Raw genomic sequence first — 16526 nt, forward strand, 5'->3', positions numbered from 1 at the left:
TCGTACGTGTTAGTTTTGGAATTTAAAACAACAAAAAATGTAATCAAAGTCATTTTTGTGGGATATTTTGGAATAAATTCCAAAAATAGTTTCAGTGGCATCTTCCTCCTCTGATCCTCTGCCAGGCCAGGTCTGCAGACAGGAAAGGCTGGGCCTCATTGCTGCGGCTGCTGCCCCCACGACCCAACCTTAGATAAGATAAAAGGCTAGACTTGTCACCATAATCAATAACTAAATCAATCGCAAGATAATAATAATAATGAATAATAATAATGAACTCGGTCACTTTGGTGGCCTCGGTTAAATGCCTTTTGTATGTATGTTTGTTGATACTGTATCTTCTGGGAATATTTTGGCTTCCAGCCTCATGTGCGAGGGGAGTGCAACAACCTGGACATGAGCCATTTCACTATTTATTTATTTATTTGCATTTTAATGATATCTGTAATAACTGAAGTTACCATGACAGGCCTGTGGATGGGTGGCGGTTCTGATGTTACGGAGGAATATTGGCTGAATATAAAGGTAACTTTTCTGGAGTTCAATTAGAAGAGAAATGAAAATAAAACTGGAATCGCTTCATGGTTCTGGAGGGAGAGAAAGCCCAACACCATGTGTCATTCTGCAGAGTCTGAGTCACACAACTCATCAGATTATAATCTGCTGCGTTGATGTTACAGTGATGCAAGTTTATTCCAAACTGAATGTAATTTGTATGTATTGTATGTCATGGTTGTTGACTTCATTAACTTAACTAACAAGTGTTTGGTGAGTCAGTAGAGTCGCTCTGAACTGAATCATCTCAGGTCAAAACCGAGCTCATCTGGTGAAGCTCAGACTAACTACTGGTCCCACACTAACTAGCCAGAGCTCACCATCTGTCACCAAGTTTATTCTCAGTTTTAAACGTGTATCATGTACTTTTGGAATTGCTTTTTGAATAACAAGAGCATATGTGCGTGTGGTCACAACTTCACACCTTTCAGAAACATCCACCACCATCATGATACGGAGACGCGCAGCTGCTGCTGTGGTCAGTAGCTCGGCTGGAGATGGTGAAGATGTCGGCTTTTACTGAGTAGCTGGGTTCTAGATTTTCCTTCACCCAGCTGGTGTTCACGTCAATGGATGATTCATTGTTCATGCCATGAAACTACGACTCCACAATGTTTGAATCTCTGTTGTTAACCTTCAGTCCATTTAGATCTTTATTGAGTTTCTTCTAGTGGTTCCTGTGTCAGATACATGTTTTTGAAAACCTTCATGTTGTGCAGGTTTTTCATTTCCTGTCAGTGAGTTCCACATTTTCACTCCCTCTATTTACTGAAGCTCTGTGGGCAGACTGGGAACTCTGGACCTTAGATATAGAGAGAGCAAGAGAGAAAAAACAGGGAAACAGAGGGATATTGTTGTTGTCTTGCTGAGAATCGACATTGTGTGCTCACATGAGAAAACAAAAAGACATTCCTGCACACATTGTGTGATGTCTGAAATGAAGGGGGATGAGTGCGGCTGGGGCATCCGCGCTTAATATTCCGAGTGTAATGATCTCAAACGGACAGAAGATGGTAGCAGCGAATATTATTGATCATCCAGGCAGCCCTTCGGCTCGCACAGTGACATTAGAGTAGCTCACGGAGTTCGAAAAGGTTGGTGACTCTTATTCAACAGTCACAGCTCCTGCTCCAACATGAATTTCGCATTTCTATTGCCGTTGTTATGAACTGCTGACTGAATCAAGGTTTTAATATATTTGAAGTTTTGTAGCTTTAAAAGACACACAGACATTATTTAGACTTCTCTACACATCCGATCTGTGGGACTCTTCCTCAGGGTGAAACCATGCAGCTGCTCACTGATGCTGACTTCTCCTCTGAATCTGGACTCTTTCCCTCAGCCTGACTCGTCAACCTGATTGTTACTTTTTCTAAAACACAGAATTTTCTTACTCAGGTGAAATATTTAAAAACATGAGAAACATTTCACCTATCAGTAGATCTATAATATAATGTAAAATGCTTGTGACAGCCCAGTTATTTAACCGGGCAATTGCTGTGGTGGGTTTGGCTTGTATTTCCGTCTTATATTTGCGCCAAACCACAATCCGCCATGGTGCTGAATAAAAGCAAGGCAGAGACAGAGGCTGAGAAGTGCAGTCAGCTTCTCACCAAGAGGACCATGCTGTCTCCGAGCCTTGCTCTCCTGGTGTTCATCTTCACCGCCAAGTCAGGTGAGTTAGCTCCAACATGATGCTTTCTGCCGTCAACACTGAGTCTTCTCTGCTGTTTCAGGTGACGGAGCCCAAATCATTGGAGGGACAGAGGTGACCCCTCACTCCCTGCCCTCTATGGCTCTGGTGGAAATCAGAGATGAAAAAGGAAACCAATTTATCTGTGGTGGGACCCTCATCCACCCGAAATGGGTCCTGACTGCTGCTCACTGTGCACGGTAAGGAAGACTGTTGAGTGATCCAAGTAATGTTAGATTCAAACTATGTAGGATGGATGGATGGGTGAATGGATGCGCGGATGATGGATGGATGGGTTGGAGTTCTTCATGATGATATCTTTGCTTCTTCTACAGCCAAGAGATATCTGTGACTCTGGGGGTTCACTCCAGAGAAAATGAAGGACAGGGAATGCGCTTCCTACAGTTCAGACGAGTGACTCGGCTGGTGATCCATCCTGACTACACAAAAGGTCTTAATTTCAACGATCTGATGTTGCTGGAGGTGAGCTGACTTGCTGACTGGTTGATACTATACCAAGCTGTTTTCAGGTAACTGCAGTCGCACTCTTCCTACCCCATAAACTGTTTGCATTTCAAACTTTTTCTCTGACACGAGCAGACGGCTTTTGTTCAAGTAGGACTGAAGACAGTTCAATCTAAGGCAGGGGTGTCAAACTGAATCCCAAAAGGGCCACAGTGGTGCTTTTGTTCCAACCCTGCAACTACATATAGTTTAACCCATCAGGTGTCAGCTGAACCAAACAACACCAGACTGACAAACAACTGGTTACAGCCTTGAGTTCATCATCGGTTGGAAGGAAAACCTGCACCCACGCCGCCTATTTGGGATTCAGTCTGACACCTGTTCATCTGTCAGCGCTGGGATTCAGACTTGGTTTAACTGACTCATGTTGTCTTCCAGTTGGAGTCAACTGTGGAAGAAACAGCCTATGTGAAATCTTCCAAGATCAAGACCCCACCAAATTACCCCGGAGCTGGCAAGACCTGCTTGGTGGCCGGGTGGGGGCGCACTGGATACGATGAGAACCTTTCTGATGTATTGATGGCGGCCAACGTGAAAGTGATTGACTTGGAGACATGCAACTCTGCAGACTTTTACGACGATGACCTAGCGATCAACAGGGATGTGATTTGTGCCGGCTCTGGTCGAAAGAAGGAGATTGGTGTCTGGAAGGTGTGTAAACTAGTGTGATGTTCAGTAGCTATTGTTGCTGTGGGGTCCACTGCTTCATCACTGTGACCATCCAAACCCTTGGTTCCTGCAGGGCGACTCCGGCGGTCCTCTGGTGTGCGACAACATGCTGGTTGGAGTCACTTCCTTCGGACAGCCGTGCCTCCCTGCTGTGTTCATGTACCTTTCTAAGGACCGAGTCCAATGGATCCAACAATCAATTGAGTGAAACACAAAGAAAATAACTGCAGTTGTGCTTTGTCAAAAATAAAACTTCTCAGCATCAGTTGTGTTTCTTTTGAAGTCACGTCTCCACACAAACTGAAACTGAAACACAATCTCATACACCATATAGTGATTTCCACACACATGATGAGCAGGAAGCATGAAGGACACAAGGGCGTCAGTCTGCAGTCCAATCTCTGTATCATGTAAGAAGAAATATAGCGAGAATTGGATGCAGAGAATCAACCGAGACACTAAGTGATACAAGTGATAGTTCCAGAACTGTCATATAATTTGCCATGTAATGTTTGAAGTGTCTTCAATGTAACAGGGAATTGAAATAAACGTTCATTCATTTTCCCCTCTGCTCTTCAGCTGAAAGGCTCATGACCAAACCATACACTGACTGGCGTGTGGTCCTCTCAGACTGCAGTCTCGTGTTCAGTCCGGACTCACTCATCAGGCTCATCTCCACTCTTCCACTTATCTCGCTGTGAATCGCATGCACACAAGTTTGTTATTTTCCATTGAGTCTTCAGATGCAGCCATGTGTGGTGTTGCTGGGTAACCTGAACTGTGGAGTCATAGTTTCATAACATGAAATAATGAATCATCGAGTGATGATTCATTCTTTCAGATGTGAACATTTACATCAATCTATGTGCTGCTCAATCTACCAGCCGGCGTTCACATCAATTGATGTGAACGCCGGCCAGTAAAACCCAACATCTTCACCTTCTCCAGTCGAGCTGCTTTTCATCTGGTCCGGTGAATTACTTTTTTACCTCCGCCAAGGACACGTGTCAGGAATCGATGGCTCTGACTCACGGTTCAACACTTCATTAACTTAGCTAAGTGTTTGGTGAGTCAGTAGAGTCGCTCTGAACTGAATCATCTCAGGTCAAAACCGAGCTCATCTGGTGAAGCTCAAACTAACTACTGGTCCCACACTAACAAGCCAGACCTACCAGCTGTCACCAAGTTTATTCTGAGTTCTAAATGTGTATCATGTTCCTTTCTGATTCAGTTTTGAATAACAAGAGCATATGAGCGTGTATGTGGTCACGACTTCACACCTTTCAGAAACATCCACCACCATCTTGATACGGAGACGCACAGCTGCTGCTGTGGTCAGTAGCTCGGCTGGGGATGTTGAAGATGTCGGCTTTTACAGAGCAACTGGGTTCTAGATTTTCAATTCCCTGTTACGTTGCAGACATTTCAAACGTTACGTGACTGTTTTGTAACTATTGTATCACTTAATGTCTAGATTGATTCTCTGCATCCAATTCTGTCAGTATTTCTTCTTACATGACACAGAGATTGAAAAGGAGCAGAGTGAAGAGCAGTTCTCATGATGTCTGTCCCTTATTCCTGCGTTCCTTATTTTTGGATCAGTGTGTAGCTTTGTGTGTGAGATAGAGAGACAGAGAGAGTTTGTTTTAGTCTTTGTCTGTTGCTAACCTTCATTGGATCTTGATCATCTTCATCGAGCAGTTTCTCTGTCAGATACATTTTCTTGAAAACCTTCATGTTGTGCAGGTTTATAATTTCTTTTGTCAGTGAGTTACACATTTTCTCTCCCACTGTTGCAGCGTACATTTGTCTCAGTGTGGTTCTCACATATGGTTAGTACAAGTTCCCTCTTCTTCTCTGCTCCTCCTCATCAGGAGTTAGTTTAAACATTCTTTGCAGATGATCCTGTAGCAGTCAGTTTCTGGCTCTAAGCATGACTGGCGGTCTTTGTCTCTTTATTAGTTCAGGTAACTTCAGTGCTCTTGTTTTGGAAAACACTTCATGGAATCTGCTCTGTGATCTGCCTTATACATTACTCTAATAGCCCTCTTCTGAATGAATAAAAAAAAAACTCAAGCTTTATTATTGAATGTTCCTAATGGCAAATTCCTGTGACAATAATACACACTGGCCTCTTCTAGTTCAGCTAAACCTCTGTGGCCAGGCAGGTAGCTTGAGACCTTCGATAAAGAGAGAGAGCAAGAGAGACAAAACAGGGATGCACTGGGATGTTGTTGTTTTCTTGCTGAGAATCAACATTGTGTGCTCACGTGAGAAAACAAAAGTATACACTTGCACACATGTTGAAGGTCTAAAAGAGAGGATGAGTGTTTAAATTTTTTGAGTAATGTTCTCAAACGGACAGCAGGTGGTAGCAGCGCTCCCAATGTTAAAGGGAGAATCCTTTTATTGGAACCGCTCTGCTCCAAAATGAATTCCCACTGAATATTGCCGTTGAATTACCGACTGAATCATGGCTCCAATATTTTTGAAGCTTTACAGCTTTAAATGACAAACAGAACACACTACAACTCCTCCTGACCTTCTCTATACTTCTTTATTGACATGCTTCCAACAAACAGCAGATCTGTGGGACGCTTCCTCAGGGTGAAACCATGCAGCTGCTCACTGATGCTGGTTTCTCCTCTGAGCCTGGACTCTTTCCTCACCTTCACCTTCATAAATTTGAATTTTCCTGATGCGAAAACCCAGATTCTTCTGACTCAGTGGGTTAGATGTATAAAAACATGATCAAACGTTTCACATATCAGTAGATCTGACGAGTTTTTCAAAATAAAATGCTTGTGCTAACCCAGTTATGTAGCCGGGTAACTGCTGTGGGTGTGGCTTGTATTTCCGTCTTGTGTTTGCACCAAACCACAACCTGCCATGGTGGTGAATAAAAGCAAGGCAGAGGCAGAAGCTGAGAAGTGCAGTCAGCTTCTCACCAAGAGGACCATGCTGTCTCCGAGCCTTGCTCTCCTGGTGTTCATCTTCACCGCCAAGTCAGGTGAGTTAGCTCCAACATGATGATTTCTGCTGTCAACACTGAGTCTTCTCGGCTGTTTCAGGTGACGGAGCCCAAATCATCGGAGGGACAGAGGTGACCCCTCACTCCCTGCCCTACATGGCTCTGGTCGAAGGTAGAGGTGTAAACGGAGATCAAATATTCTGTGGCGGGACCCTGATCCACCCGAAATGGGTCCTGAGTGCTGCACACTGTGCTGGGTAAGGAAGACCATCAAGTGATCCAAGTAGAAGGATGGATGAATGGATGAAGGGATGGAGGCATGGATTGGAGTTTTTTGTGATTAAATATTTGTTTCATCACCAGCCAAGAGATTTCTGTGACTCTGGGGGTTCACTCCAGAGAAAATGAAGGGCAGGGAATGCGGTTCCGACAGTTCAGACGAGTGAGCCGGCAGGTGATCCATCCTGGCTACCTGCCTCAGCAAATCAACGATCTGATGTTGCTGGAGGTGAGCTGACTTGGTGACTTGTTGATACTATACAAAGCGGTCCTGTAATGGTAGGTAAATTTCAGGTAAATGTAGCCACACACTTCCTTCCTCATAAACAGTTTCAAACTTTAAAACATGTCAAGAATTTTCTCTGACAGGACCAGAAGGCTTTTGTCCTAGTAGGACTGAAGACAGTTCGATCGAAGGCTTCAATGCTGTTCATCTGTCAGTGCTGGGATTCAGACTTGTGACAGTGATGTCTTAACATGTGTTCTCTTCCAGTTGCAGTCACCTGTGGAGGAAACAGCCTATGTGAAATCTTCCAGGATCAACACCCCACCAAATTACCCCGGAGCTGGCAAGACCTGCTTGGTGGCTGGGTGGGGTCTCACTGGCTATGGTGCATTAAAGCCATCTGATGTGCTGATGGCCGCCAACGTGAAAGTGATTGACTTGGAGACGTGCAACTCTGCAGACTGTTATGGCCATTCCTATTCGATCAACAAGGATGTGGTTTGTGCCGGCTCCCATGGAAGGAACCAGATCGGTGTCTGGAAGGTTTGTAAAGTAGTGTGATGTTCAGTAGCTATCGTTGCTGTGGGGTCCACTGCTTCATCACTGTGACCATCCAAACCCTTGGTTCCTGCAGGGCGACTCCGGCGGTCCTCTGGTGTGCGACAACATGCTGGTTGGAGTCACTTCCTTTGGAAAGGAATCCTGCCCCGGCGTGTTCATGTACCTTTCTCAGAACAGAGTCCAATGGATCCAACAAACAATTAAGTAAAACACAAAGAAAGTCACTGCAGTTGTTGCAATGAAAAATAAAACTTCTGAGCATCATTTGTGTCTGAAGTCTAAACACGTCCCCAGGCGAACTGAATCAATAACACAATGAAGTGATTTCTAAACACATGATAAGCCATTAATACAGTCAATTCAAACTGTAACTCAGGATGTAGAGGGTCAGAAATAGCATGGGGTGAGGTGGCTCTCGCGGTCAGACATGTTTGCTCACCTCCGCCCGTATCGTGTTCTGGTGGCGGAGATTTTTAGGTCCATCTATTCTACTTTTCAATCATGGGAATTTGGACATTGATAAAAGGATTCTGAATAGAACACGTGCGAATCGCGACCCTTGGCGGCCATCATGACTTCATCTCAACAAGGAGGGAGGGAGGGAGGGAATATGATAATGATGATATGATAAATAATGGATGGAAATGGTGGGAAAGTTGCAGACCAAATTGCAAATTTTTCCTTGAGGGACATTAGGTATCTTAAAAGTTCTGTTCTGTTTTGATACCACAGTTAAAAAAAAAAAACATGGCAGCAACATTCAACATCACCCCAACTGAATGCCTCTGCTGTGACCTTCACCCTCCGCGTCAGAGCAAGGTGAAATCTTGACTCCAACACAACTGTGACAGACGAACAGAGTGACTGATGCTCTAACGGGTGAATTTATTAACACTGAAGGTTCAGCTGTTGCTGATAGTCTTCCGGATCCACTCGACGCGCTTTATGGAGAGGAAGTTGAACACCACCGGTTTGTCTGGCATCCCAAACGAGACCACTCCCACCACCGCACCACCGCACACCAGCGGCCCGCCGGAGTCGCTCTGACAGAAACAGACGCCGGTGACGCACTCGGCAGAGAAGGAGGAGCAGGCTGGACTCACCTTCCAGGGACTCTGCTGGATGTCCCCCGGCAGCGAGCCGGCGCAGATCATGCCGGTGGGGATCCGAGGTCTGTTGTTGTAGAACTCTGCAGAGTTGCAGGTTTCCCTGTTGAAGACGGTGACTGTGGTGTGCCTCAGCACGTTGGAGCCCTGCATAGCGTCGTCGCAGGTCATTCCCCACCCGGCAACCATGCACTGGGTGCAGGTCCCCGGCTTCTCCACCTCTTCAGCCACTTTCAGCCACTTCACCGTCTTGGTCTTCAACACGGGTCGGTCCAGCTGCAAGACATCAGAGGAACATTGCACCTCTGACCCCAAACATACATGAGAATCAGCTTCCTGAGACGAAGGAAATGGTTTTGTGTTCCAGAAACATATAAATATGTGTTCATACGTGTTAGTTTTGGTATTTAAAATGATGAAAAAGGTAAACCTTTTTTGTGGGATATTTTGGAATAAATTTCAAAAATAGATTCATTGTCTCCCGTGATCCTCTCCCAGGCCAGACTCCAGGTCTGCAGAGAGGAAAGCCTGGGCCTCGTTGCTGCGGCTGCTGCCCCCACGACCCAGCCTTGTATAGATGATGGATGGATGGTGGTTCTAATGTTACTGATGGCTATCGTCTAAAAGGTAACTTGATGGAAATTCAATGAGAAATGAAAATCAAACTTCGGAATTATTTCATGAACGTATTGGAAAAGAAACAAAACTGATTCAAGGAAAATAAGAGGAGAGGTAGAACTTCAGGGCGGGACTCGGGAGATCTCAAAATCGGATGAGTAGACTCACCTCCAGCAGCATAAGGTCATTTATGAAAACGTAGTAGCTGGGGTGGGGGACCCAGCGGGACACGTTCCGGTACTGCCTCACATGCTGCTCCTCCTCATGGTTGGTGACGGAGTGAGACCCCAACACCACATGAGTCATTCTGCCGGGAAGAGTGTGACACCTATTATACACTGCATTATTGGGGTTGAAATGATGCAGACTCTTACAAAACCATTTCTCATTTGGATTTTTTTTATTACGTCATAAAACACTCACTATAACTGGAGAGTTCTCAAGAGCTGAGACAAAATATTAAAACACATCAATGTGGTTCGAGTTAAATATAACGCAATTATATGAAGCGGACGTCGTCATTTATTCCGAGAAAGTGTCTATTTAAATTGCGTATTTTTATTTATGTAGTTGGTGTTAAATTTGTCCCAAACGGACAGCGGGTCTTTGTATTGCTGCGGAGTTCAATTTAAAGATGTTTTCCCAGACTTGAATTTCGATGCATAATTTTATGTAGAGATAAATAACTAAATATGGAATATTGCCATGACAAAAAGTGTGGAAAAAGGTCTCTCAGAAAATCGGTGACAAATTGTAGTAATTGCATTTGACACCGTAATTTAACATTCTCATAATTTGATTCCGTCTATTTTACCATAAAATGCTGCAGTACGACTCGTGTGCTTAAAGTGGACATAAATAAGGGCAGAGGTATAATTTTTCTAATGATATTAATAATAATGTTGCGTAACCGTCTCTCACCCAACACAATGAGCCGCGGTCAGAACCCATTTGGGGTGGATCAGCGTCCCGCCGCAGGAGCCCTTGTCACCCTTCAGGTGGGCCATGTAGGGGAGCGAGTGGGGCTGCACCTCCGCCCCTCCGATGATCTCTGCTCCGCGACCTGGAAGAGCAGACACGACTCAGCGTGAAAACAGAGCCGCGCAGCGGGGTTGAAAAGGCGCTCCTCACCTGGGTCCACGCTCAGAACAAGCGCACAAGAGAGAAGCGCGGCCGCGGGGAGGAACATGGTTGGTGGAAAGGAGTCAGCAACCTTGCCACCGAATGACTCCCTCAAATGAACTTGTATTTATACGCGTGAAGCATGTGGTTTGACGATGGAAATGCCATGTCAGCAAAATCTTTGAGTCAGCTGACGACGTTTACGTTTTATCTGTGTTTTACCAATTTATTTTAATAGTCAGCTGTTATGTATTAGCAAAAATACTATGTTGTTTTATTTTGATAAAATAGAAGCACTACTTTTTGTTGGCTGGAAATACAGCAGCCGTGCATGCCTGATTCGCCTGCGCATTAATACATATGTGTGTTTGTAGTTTTGCACTTCTGGAAAAATAAAGACATGCAAAAGAGTATCACTGGCTGAGATCCTTCAATTCCTCCAATTGTTTGCAAGTCCGTCTGGAACATAACAGCAGGCCATTTTTTAAAGACTGTTTTTGTTTGGTTGTGTTGATTTTATTTTTGTCAGCTGACGTCAGGTCAGCTTTTTATTCAGATAGTCAGCTAACAGTCATTTTTAGACTGTTTATGTTTTGATGCGTTTAATTATTTTTATTTTTATTTTTATTTTTATTTTTATTTTTATTTTTATTTTTATTTTTATTTTTATTTTTATTTTTATTCAGATAGTCAAGTCACTTTTTTTTTTTAAGACAGGGCTTATGTCTGGAACTGTTTAATTCATTTTAATTAATTATAAGTATAATTAAAATGTATTTTAAATGTGTCCTTTGATGTAAAAAACACATTTAACTCAAAGAGCCTTGATTTAATTCTCTCTGAGAGGGTGAGTTCTTCATGTGGTCATATGTTCTGGGGACATTATTGGTGTAGAGTGCTGCTGACTCACTGACTTGGTTGTATCAATAATGTCCTTCGACCACGTCATTGTTGCCACTTAATTTTTCATTAAACTCATTCATCATGTGAAGGGTGAAAAATTACACAATGCAGGTTGTTCCAACAGAACTGCCCCAGAATTACTGTAAATTCCGGACTATAGAGTGCACTGGAATATTAACTGCACCACTGAATTTCAGTCGGAAAATAGATCTTCATACACTGGGGCTGCACTTTCAACCGGTGCGTGTGCCGTGGGAAATACTGTGTCTGTTATACTAAATATCGTATACTATATACTGTGTCTGAATGTCTGTTGGAGGAGCTGAGGGTGAAACCGGTGCATTTGGAGCACTTTACGGTCAAAGAAAAACCAGTGCGAATTGAATCGATAACACAATGAAGTGATTTCTAAACACATGATAAGCCATTAATACAGTCAATTCAAACTGTAACTCAGGATGTAGAGGGTCAGAAATAGCATGGGGTGAGGTGGCTCTCGCGGTCAGACATGTTTGCTCACCTCCGCCCGTATCGTGTTCGGGTGGCGGAGATTTTTAGGTCCATCTATTCTACTTTTCAATCATGGGAATTTGGACATTGATAAAAGGATTCTGAATAGTACACGTGCGAATCGTGACCCTTGGCGGCCATCATGACTTCATCTCAACAAGGAGGGAGGGAGGGAGGGAATATGATAATGATGATATGATAAATAATGGATGGAAATGGTGGGAAAGTCGCAGACCAAATTGCAATTTTTTGCAAAAAAAAAACATGGCGGAAACCTTGCAACATTCAACATCACCCCAACTGAAACCCTCTGCTGTGACCTTCACCCTCCGCGTCAGAGCAAGGTGAAATCTTGACTCCAACACAACTGTGACAGACGAACAGAGTGACTGATGCTCTAACGGGTGAATTTATTAACACTGAAGGTTCAGCAGTTGCTAATAGTCTTCCGGATCCACTCGACGCGCTTTATGGAGAGGAAGTTGAACACCACCGGTTTGTCTGGCATCCCAAACGAGACCACTCCCACCACCGCACCATCGCACACCAGCGGCCCGCCGGAGTCGCCCTGACAGAAACAGACACCGGTGACGCACTCGGCAGAGAAGGAGGAGCAGGCTGGACTCACCTTCCAGGGACTCTGCTGGATGTCCCCCGGCAGCGAGCCGGCGCAGATCATGCCGGTGGGGATCCGAGGTCTGCTGTTGTAGAACTCTGCAGAGTTGCAGGTTTTCCTGTTGAAGACGGTGACTGAGGTGTGCCTCAGCACGTTGGAGCCCTGCATAGCGTCGTAGCAGGTCATTCCCCACCCGGCAACCATGCACTGGGTGCAGGTCCCCGGCTTCTCCACCTCTTCAGCCACTTTCAGCCACTTCACCGTCTTGGTCTTCAACACGGGTCGGTCCAGCTGCAAGACATCAGAGGAACATTGCACCTCTGACCCCAAACATACATGAGAATCGGCTTCCTGAGACGAAGGAAATGGTTTTGTGTTCCAGAAATATATAAATATATGTTCATACGTGTTAGTTTTGGTATTTAAAATGATAAAAAAAATGTAAACCTTTTTTGTGGGATATTTTGGAATAAATTTCAAAAATAGATTCATTGTCTCCCGTGATCCTCTCCCAGGCCAGACTCCAGGTCTGCAGAGAGGAAAGCCTGGGCCTCGTTGCTGCGGCTGCTGCCCCCACGACCCAGCCTTGTATAGATGATGGATGGATGGTGGTTCTAATGTTACTGATGGCTATCGTCTAAAAGGTAACTTGATGGAAATTCAATGAGAAATGAAAATCAAACTTCGGAATTATTTCATGAACGTATTGGGAAAGAAACAAAACTGATTCAAGGAAAATAAGAGGAGAGGTTGAACTACAGGGCGGGACTCGGGAGATCTCAAAATCGGATGAGTAGACTCACCTCCAGCAGCATAAGGTCATTTATGTGAACGTCCTCAGAGTAGCAGGGGTGGGGGACCCAGCGGGACACGTTCCGGTACTGCCTCACGTGCTGCTCCTCCTCATGGTTGGTGACGGAGTGAGACCCCAACACCACATGGGTCATTCTGCCGGGAAGAGTGTGACACCACCCAGCCTATTATACACTGCATTATTGGGGTTGAAATGATGCAGACTCTTACAAAACCATTTCTCATTTGGATTTTTTTTATTACGTCATAAAACACTCACTATAACTGGAGAGTCCTCAAGAGCTGAGACAAAATATTAAAACACATCAATGTAGTTCGAGTTAAATATAACGCAATTATCTCAAGCGGACGTCGTCATTTATTCCGAGAAAGTGTCTATTTAAATTGCGTATTTTTATCGATGTTTAAAGATGTTTTCCTAGACTTGCATTTCGACGCATAATATTGTGTAGAGATAAACAAATAAATACGGAATATTACCATGAAAAAAAAGTGTGAAAAAGGTCTCTCAGAAAATTGGTAACAAATTGTAGTTTTTGCATTTTACACCGTAATTTAACATTCTCATAATTTGATTCCGACCATTTTACCATTAGATGTTGCAGTACGACTCGTGTGCTTAAAGTGGACATAAATAAAAGCAGAGGTTTAATTTTTCTAATGATAATAATCATTGGATTTTTAAAAGGACGGCGGGAATGTTACGTAACCGTCTCTCACCCAACACAATGAGCCGCGGTCAGAACCCATTTGGGGTGGATCAGCGTCCCGCCGCAGGAGCCCTTGTCACCCTTCAGGTGGGCCATGTAGGGGAGCGAGTGGGGCTGCACCTCCGCCCCTCCGATGATCTCTGCTCCGCGACCTGGAAGAGCAGACACGACTCAGCGTGAAAACAGAGCCGCGCAGCGGGGATGAAAAGGCGCTCCTCACCTGGGTCCACGCTCAGAACAAGCGCACAAGAGAGAAGCGCGGCCGCGGGGAGGAACATGGTTGGTGGAAAGGAGTCAGCAACCTTGCCACCGAATGACTCCCTCAAATGAACTTGTATTTATACGCGTGAAGCATGTGCTTGACGATGGAAATGCCATGTCAGCAAAATGTTTGTGTCAGCTGACTACGTTTACGTTTTATCTGTGTTTAACCACTTTATTTTAAAAGTCAGCTGTTATGTATTAGCAAAAATACTATGTTGTTTTATTTTGATAAAATAGAAGCACTACTTTTTGTTGGGTGAAAATACAGCAGCCGTGCATGCCTGATTCGCCTGCGCATTAATACACATGTGTGTTTGTAGTTTTGCAGTTCTGGAAAAATAAAGACATGCAACAGAGTATCACTATCATTTTTATTTTTATTTTTATTTTTATTCAGATAGTCAGCTAGTGGTCATTTTTAGACAGTGTTTATGTTTATGTTGTTAATGATTTTTATTTTTATTTTTATTTTTATTTTTATTCATATAGTCAGGTCACTTTTTTTAAGACAGCGCTTATGTCTGGATCTGTTTTAATTTTAATTCATTTTAATTAATTATATATATGACATTTATCATTAACATTTGTTTTAAATGTGTCCTTTGATGTAAAAAACACATTTAACTCAAAGAGCCTTGATTTAATTCTCTCTGAGAGGGTGAGTTCTTCATGTAGTCATATGTTCTGGGGACATTATTGGTGTAGAGTGCTGCTGACTCACTGACTTGGTTGTATCAATAATGTCCTTTGACCACGTCATTGTCGCCACTTAATTTTTCATTAAACTCATTCATCATGTGAAAAATGACTTGCTATTATGAAAAATATAAATAAAATTACACAATGCAGGTTGTTCCAACAGAACTGCCCCAGAATTACTGTAAATTCCGGACTATAGAGTGCACTGGAATATTAACTGCACCACTGAATTTCAGTCGGAAAATAGATCTTCTTCATACACTGGGGCTGCGTTTTCAACGGCTGCGTGTGCCGTGGGAAATACCGTGTTTGTTATACTAAATATTGCATACTATATACTTTGTCTGAATGTCTGTTGGAGGAGCTGAGGGTGAAACCGGTGCATTTGGAGCACTTTACGGTAAATGAAACACCAGTGATTTCACTGGTTTGACAAACACACTTGCTTACCGAGGAGACAGACTGGGGTCACTTCTCCGCATCACTGTAAAAACAAGCTCGGTAGCAGCACAAATCTGCTGTGTGTGTGACATTATTAAAAACAAATCCATTTCCTCTGACAACAACTACCACACCATGCTAACAATAAAGGTAGCTCTTAGCTCAGTGTTTTCCAGTGTCACTGATCCAACACAGAACACTCTATCATCATTATCCCATGATGTCGGAGGGGTTCGGTCCTCCTAAAGCCACATTGTCTCTGCCAACGGAACGGAGCCTTATGAACACTTTCGCCGTCCGTCGCCGCTCGAACTCCTCCATAACTGTGATCAGCTGCAGCCACTGCGAAACCCCATGAATCGCAGTGTCGATAATGGAATTGGAAGTGTTAAAAATCTTAATCCCCATGGAATTAAGATTTTCCCCCCTGATGGCCGCCCAGTGGACCTTAACTCCCATCCCTACTGACTAGCATGATGGTGGAAGTTTGGCAAAAGCATCAGTTTTCCAAACTTGATTGATTGATCTTTTTTTGTCTTTTGTTGAGTTTTTGTGACTGACTGTTTTTGTGACCTATTTCAACCTTCAATCTTGTCCCAATACCCAACATTGAAAGGAAAAAAAACAAATAACTCAACAACACAAAGGACTAATAGCATTAAAACTAATTGAAACTAGCCAACCCACTGTAAAATGCTAATTAAAACTAACACGATTTGAGAGACAAAACTTGACTTAACTTACAAAAAATTATACCCTTGGTTCGATGAGTCCGAAGGGCCTCCAGCTGAAGCTCAAACGAATAAATTCATGAACGTGGCGTCACCAAATACATAAATCATGTACTTTTATAATTTCATTTTAATGGTGGCACATGAGCCTGTGTGTGTGTGTGTGTGTGTGTGTGTGTGTGTGTGGCCACGAGTTGGCGTCACAACTTCACACCTTTCAGAAACGCTGACCACCATCTTGATACGGAGACACGTGTCCTTATCAGCCGCTGCTGTGGTCAGTAGCTCGGCAGGAGATCGTGACGGTGTCGTGCTTTACAGAGAAACTGGGTTCAAGCCTTTCCCTCCTTCAGCTGGTGTTAATGTCAAAGACTTCCTGTGTTGTGAAAGAGCAACTTCATGGTTCAATTTGCGCCTTTAATCGAAATATTAACATGCATTTACAGTACGGTAATGAGTTATTTTCTCGCGGCTCAGGATCGTTCGTTGACAGGAATTTTTTCATCTTTGTCCT

The 16526-nt window shown here is 43.7% G+C and overlaps 4 protein-coding genes across 4 annotated transcripts; 2 read left to right on the forward strand and 2 right to left on the reverse strand.

The window, feature by feature from the left end:
• The first annotated feature begins 2124 nt into the window (after positions 1–2124).
• On the forward strand, positions 2125–3650 carry LOC128762889 (mast cell protease 4-like). The gene is made up of 5 exons (XM_053871449.1): positions 2125–2230; positions 2292–2448; positions 2584–2731; positions 3152–3424; positions 3516–3650. Exons 1-5 carry the CDS (start codon positions 2179–2181, stop codon positions 3648–3650), a joined length of 765 nt encoding a protein of 254 aa, XP_053727424.1. The 5' UTR covers positions 2125–2178.
• A 2681-nt stretch (positions 3651–6331) lies between these two features.
• LOC128762393 (mast cell protease 4-like) lies at positions 6332–7687 on the forward strand. The gene is made up of 5 exons (XM_053870620.1): positions 6332–6452; positions 6514–6670; positions 6777–6921; positions 7186–7461; positions 7553–7687. The coding sequence occupies exons 1-5, from the start codon at positions 6332–6334 to the stop codon at positions 7685–7687; spliced, it is 834 nt and encodes a 277-aa protein (XP_053726595.1).
• Positions 7688–8046: 359 nt separating this feature from the next.
• On the reverse strand, positions 8047–10412 carry LOC128762719 (granzyme A-like). Its single transcript, XM_053871164.1, has 5 exons — positions 10335–10412; positions 10125–10266; positions 9372–9510; positions 8583–8861; positions 8047–8522 (listed from the first exon to the last, which is right to left on the reverse strand). The coding sequence occupies exons 1-5, from the start codon at positions 10390–10392 to the stop codon at positions 8382–8384; spliced, it is 759 nt and encodes a 252-aa protein (XP_053727139.1). The 5' UTR covers positions 10393–10412; the 3' UTR covers positions 8047–8381.
• Positions 10413–12106: 1694 nt separating this feature from the next.
• LOC128762793 (granzyme A-like) lies at positions 12107–14175 on the reverse strand. The gene is made up of 5 exons (XM_053871306.1): positions 14098–14175; positions 13888–14029; positions 13158–13302; positions 12367–12645; positions 12107–12306 (listed from the first exon to the last, which is right to left on the reverse strand). Exons 1-5 carry the CDS (start codon positions 14153–14155, stop codon positions 12166–12168), a joined length of 765 nt encoding a protein of 254 aa, XP_053727281.1. The 5' UTR covers positions 14156–14175; the 3' UTR covers positions 12107–12165.
• Between the last annotated feature and the right edge of the window lie 2351 nt (positions 14176–16526).

Source organism: Synchiropus splendidus, chromosome 7 (genome assembly GCF_027744825.2).
Source record: "Synchiropus splendidus isolate RoL2022-P1 chromosome 7, RoL_Sspl_1.0, whole genome shotgun sequence".
Taxonomy (NCBI): domain Eukaryota; kingdom Metazoa; phylum Chordata; class Actinopteri; order Syngnathiformes; family Callionymidae; genus Synchiropus; species Synchiropus splendidus.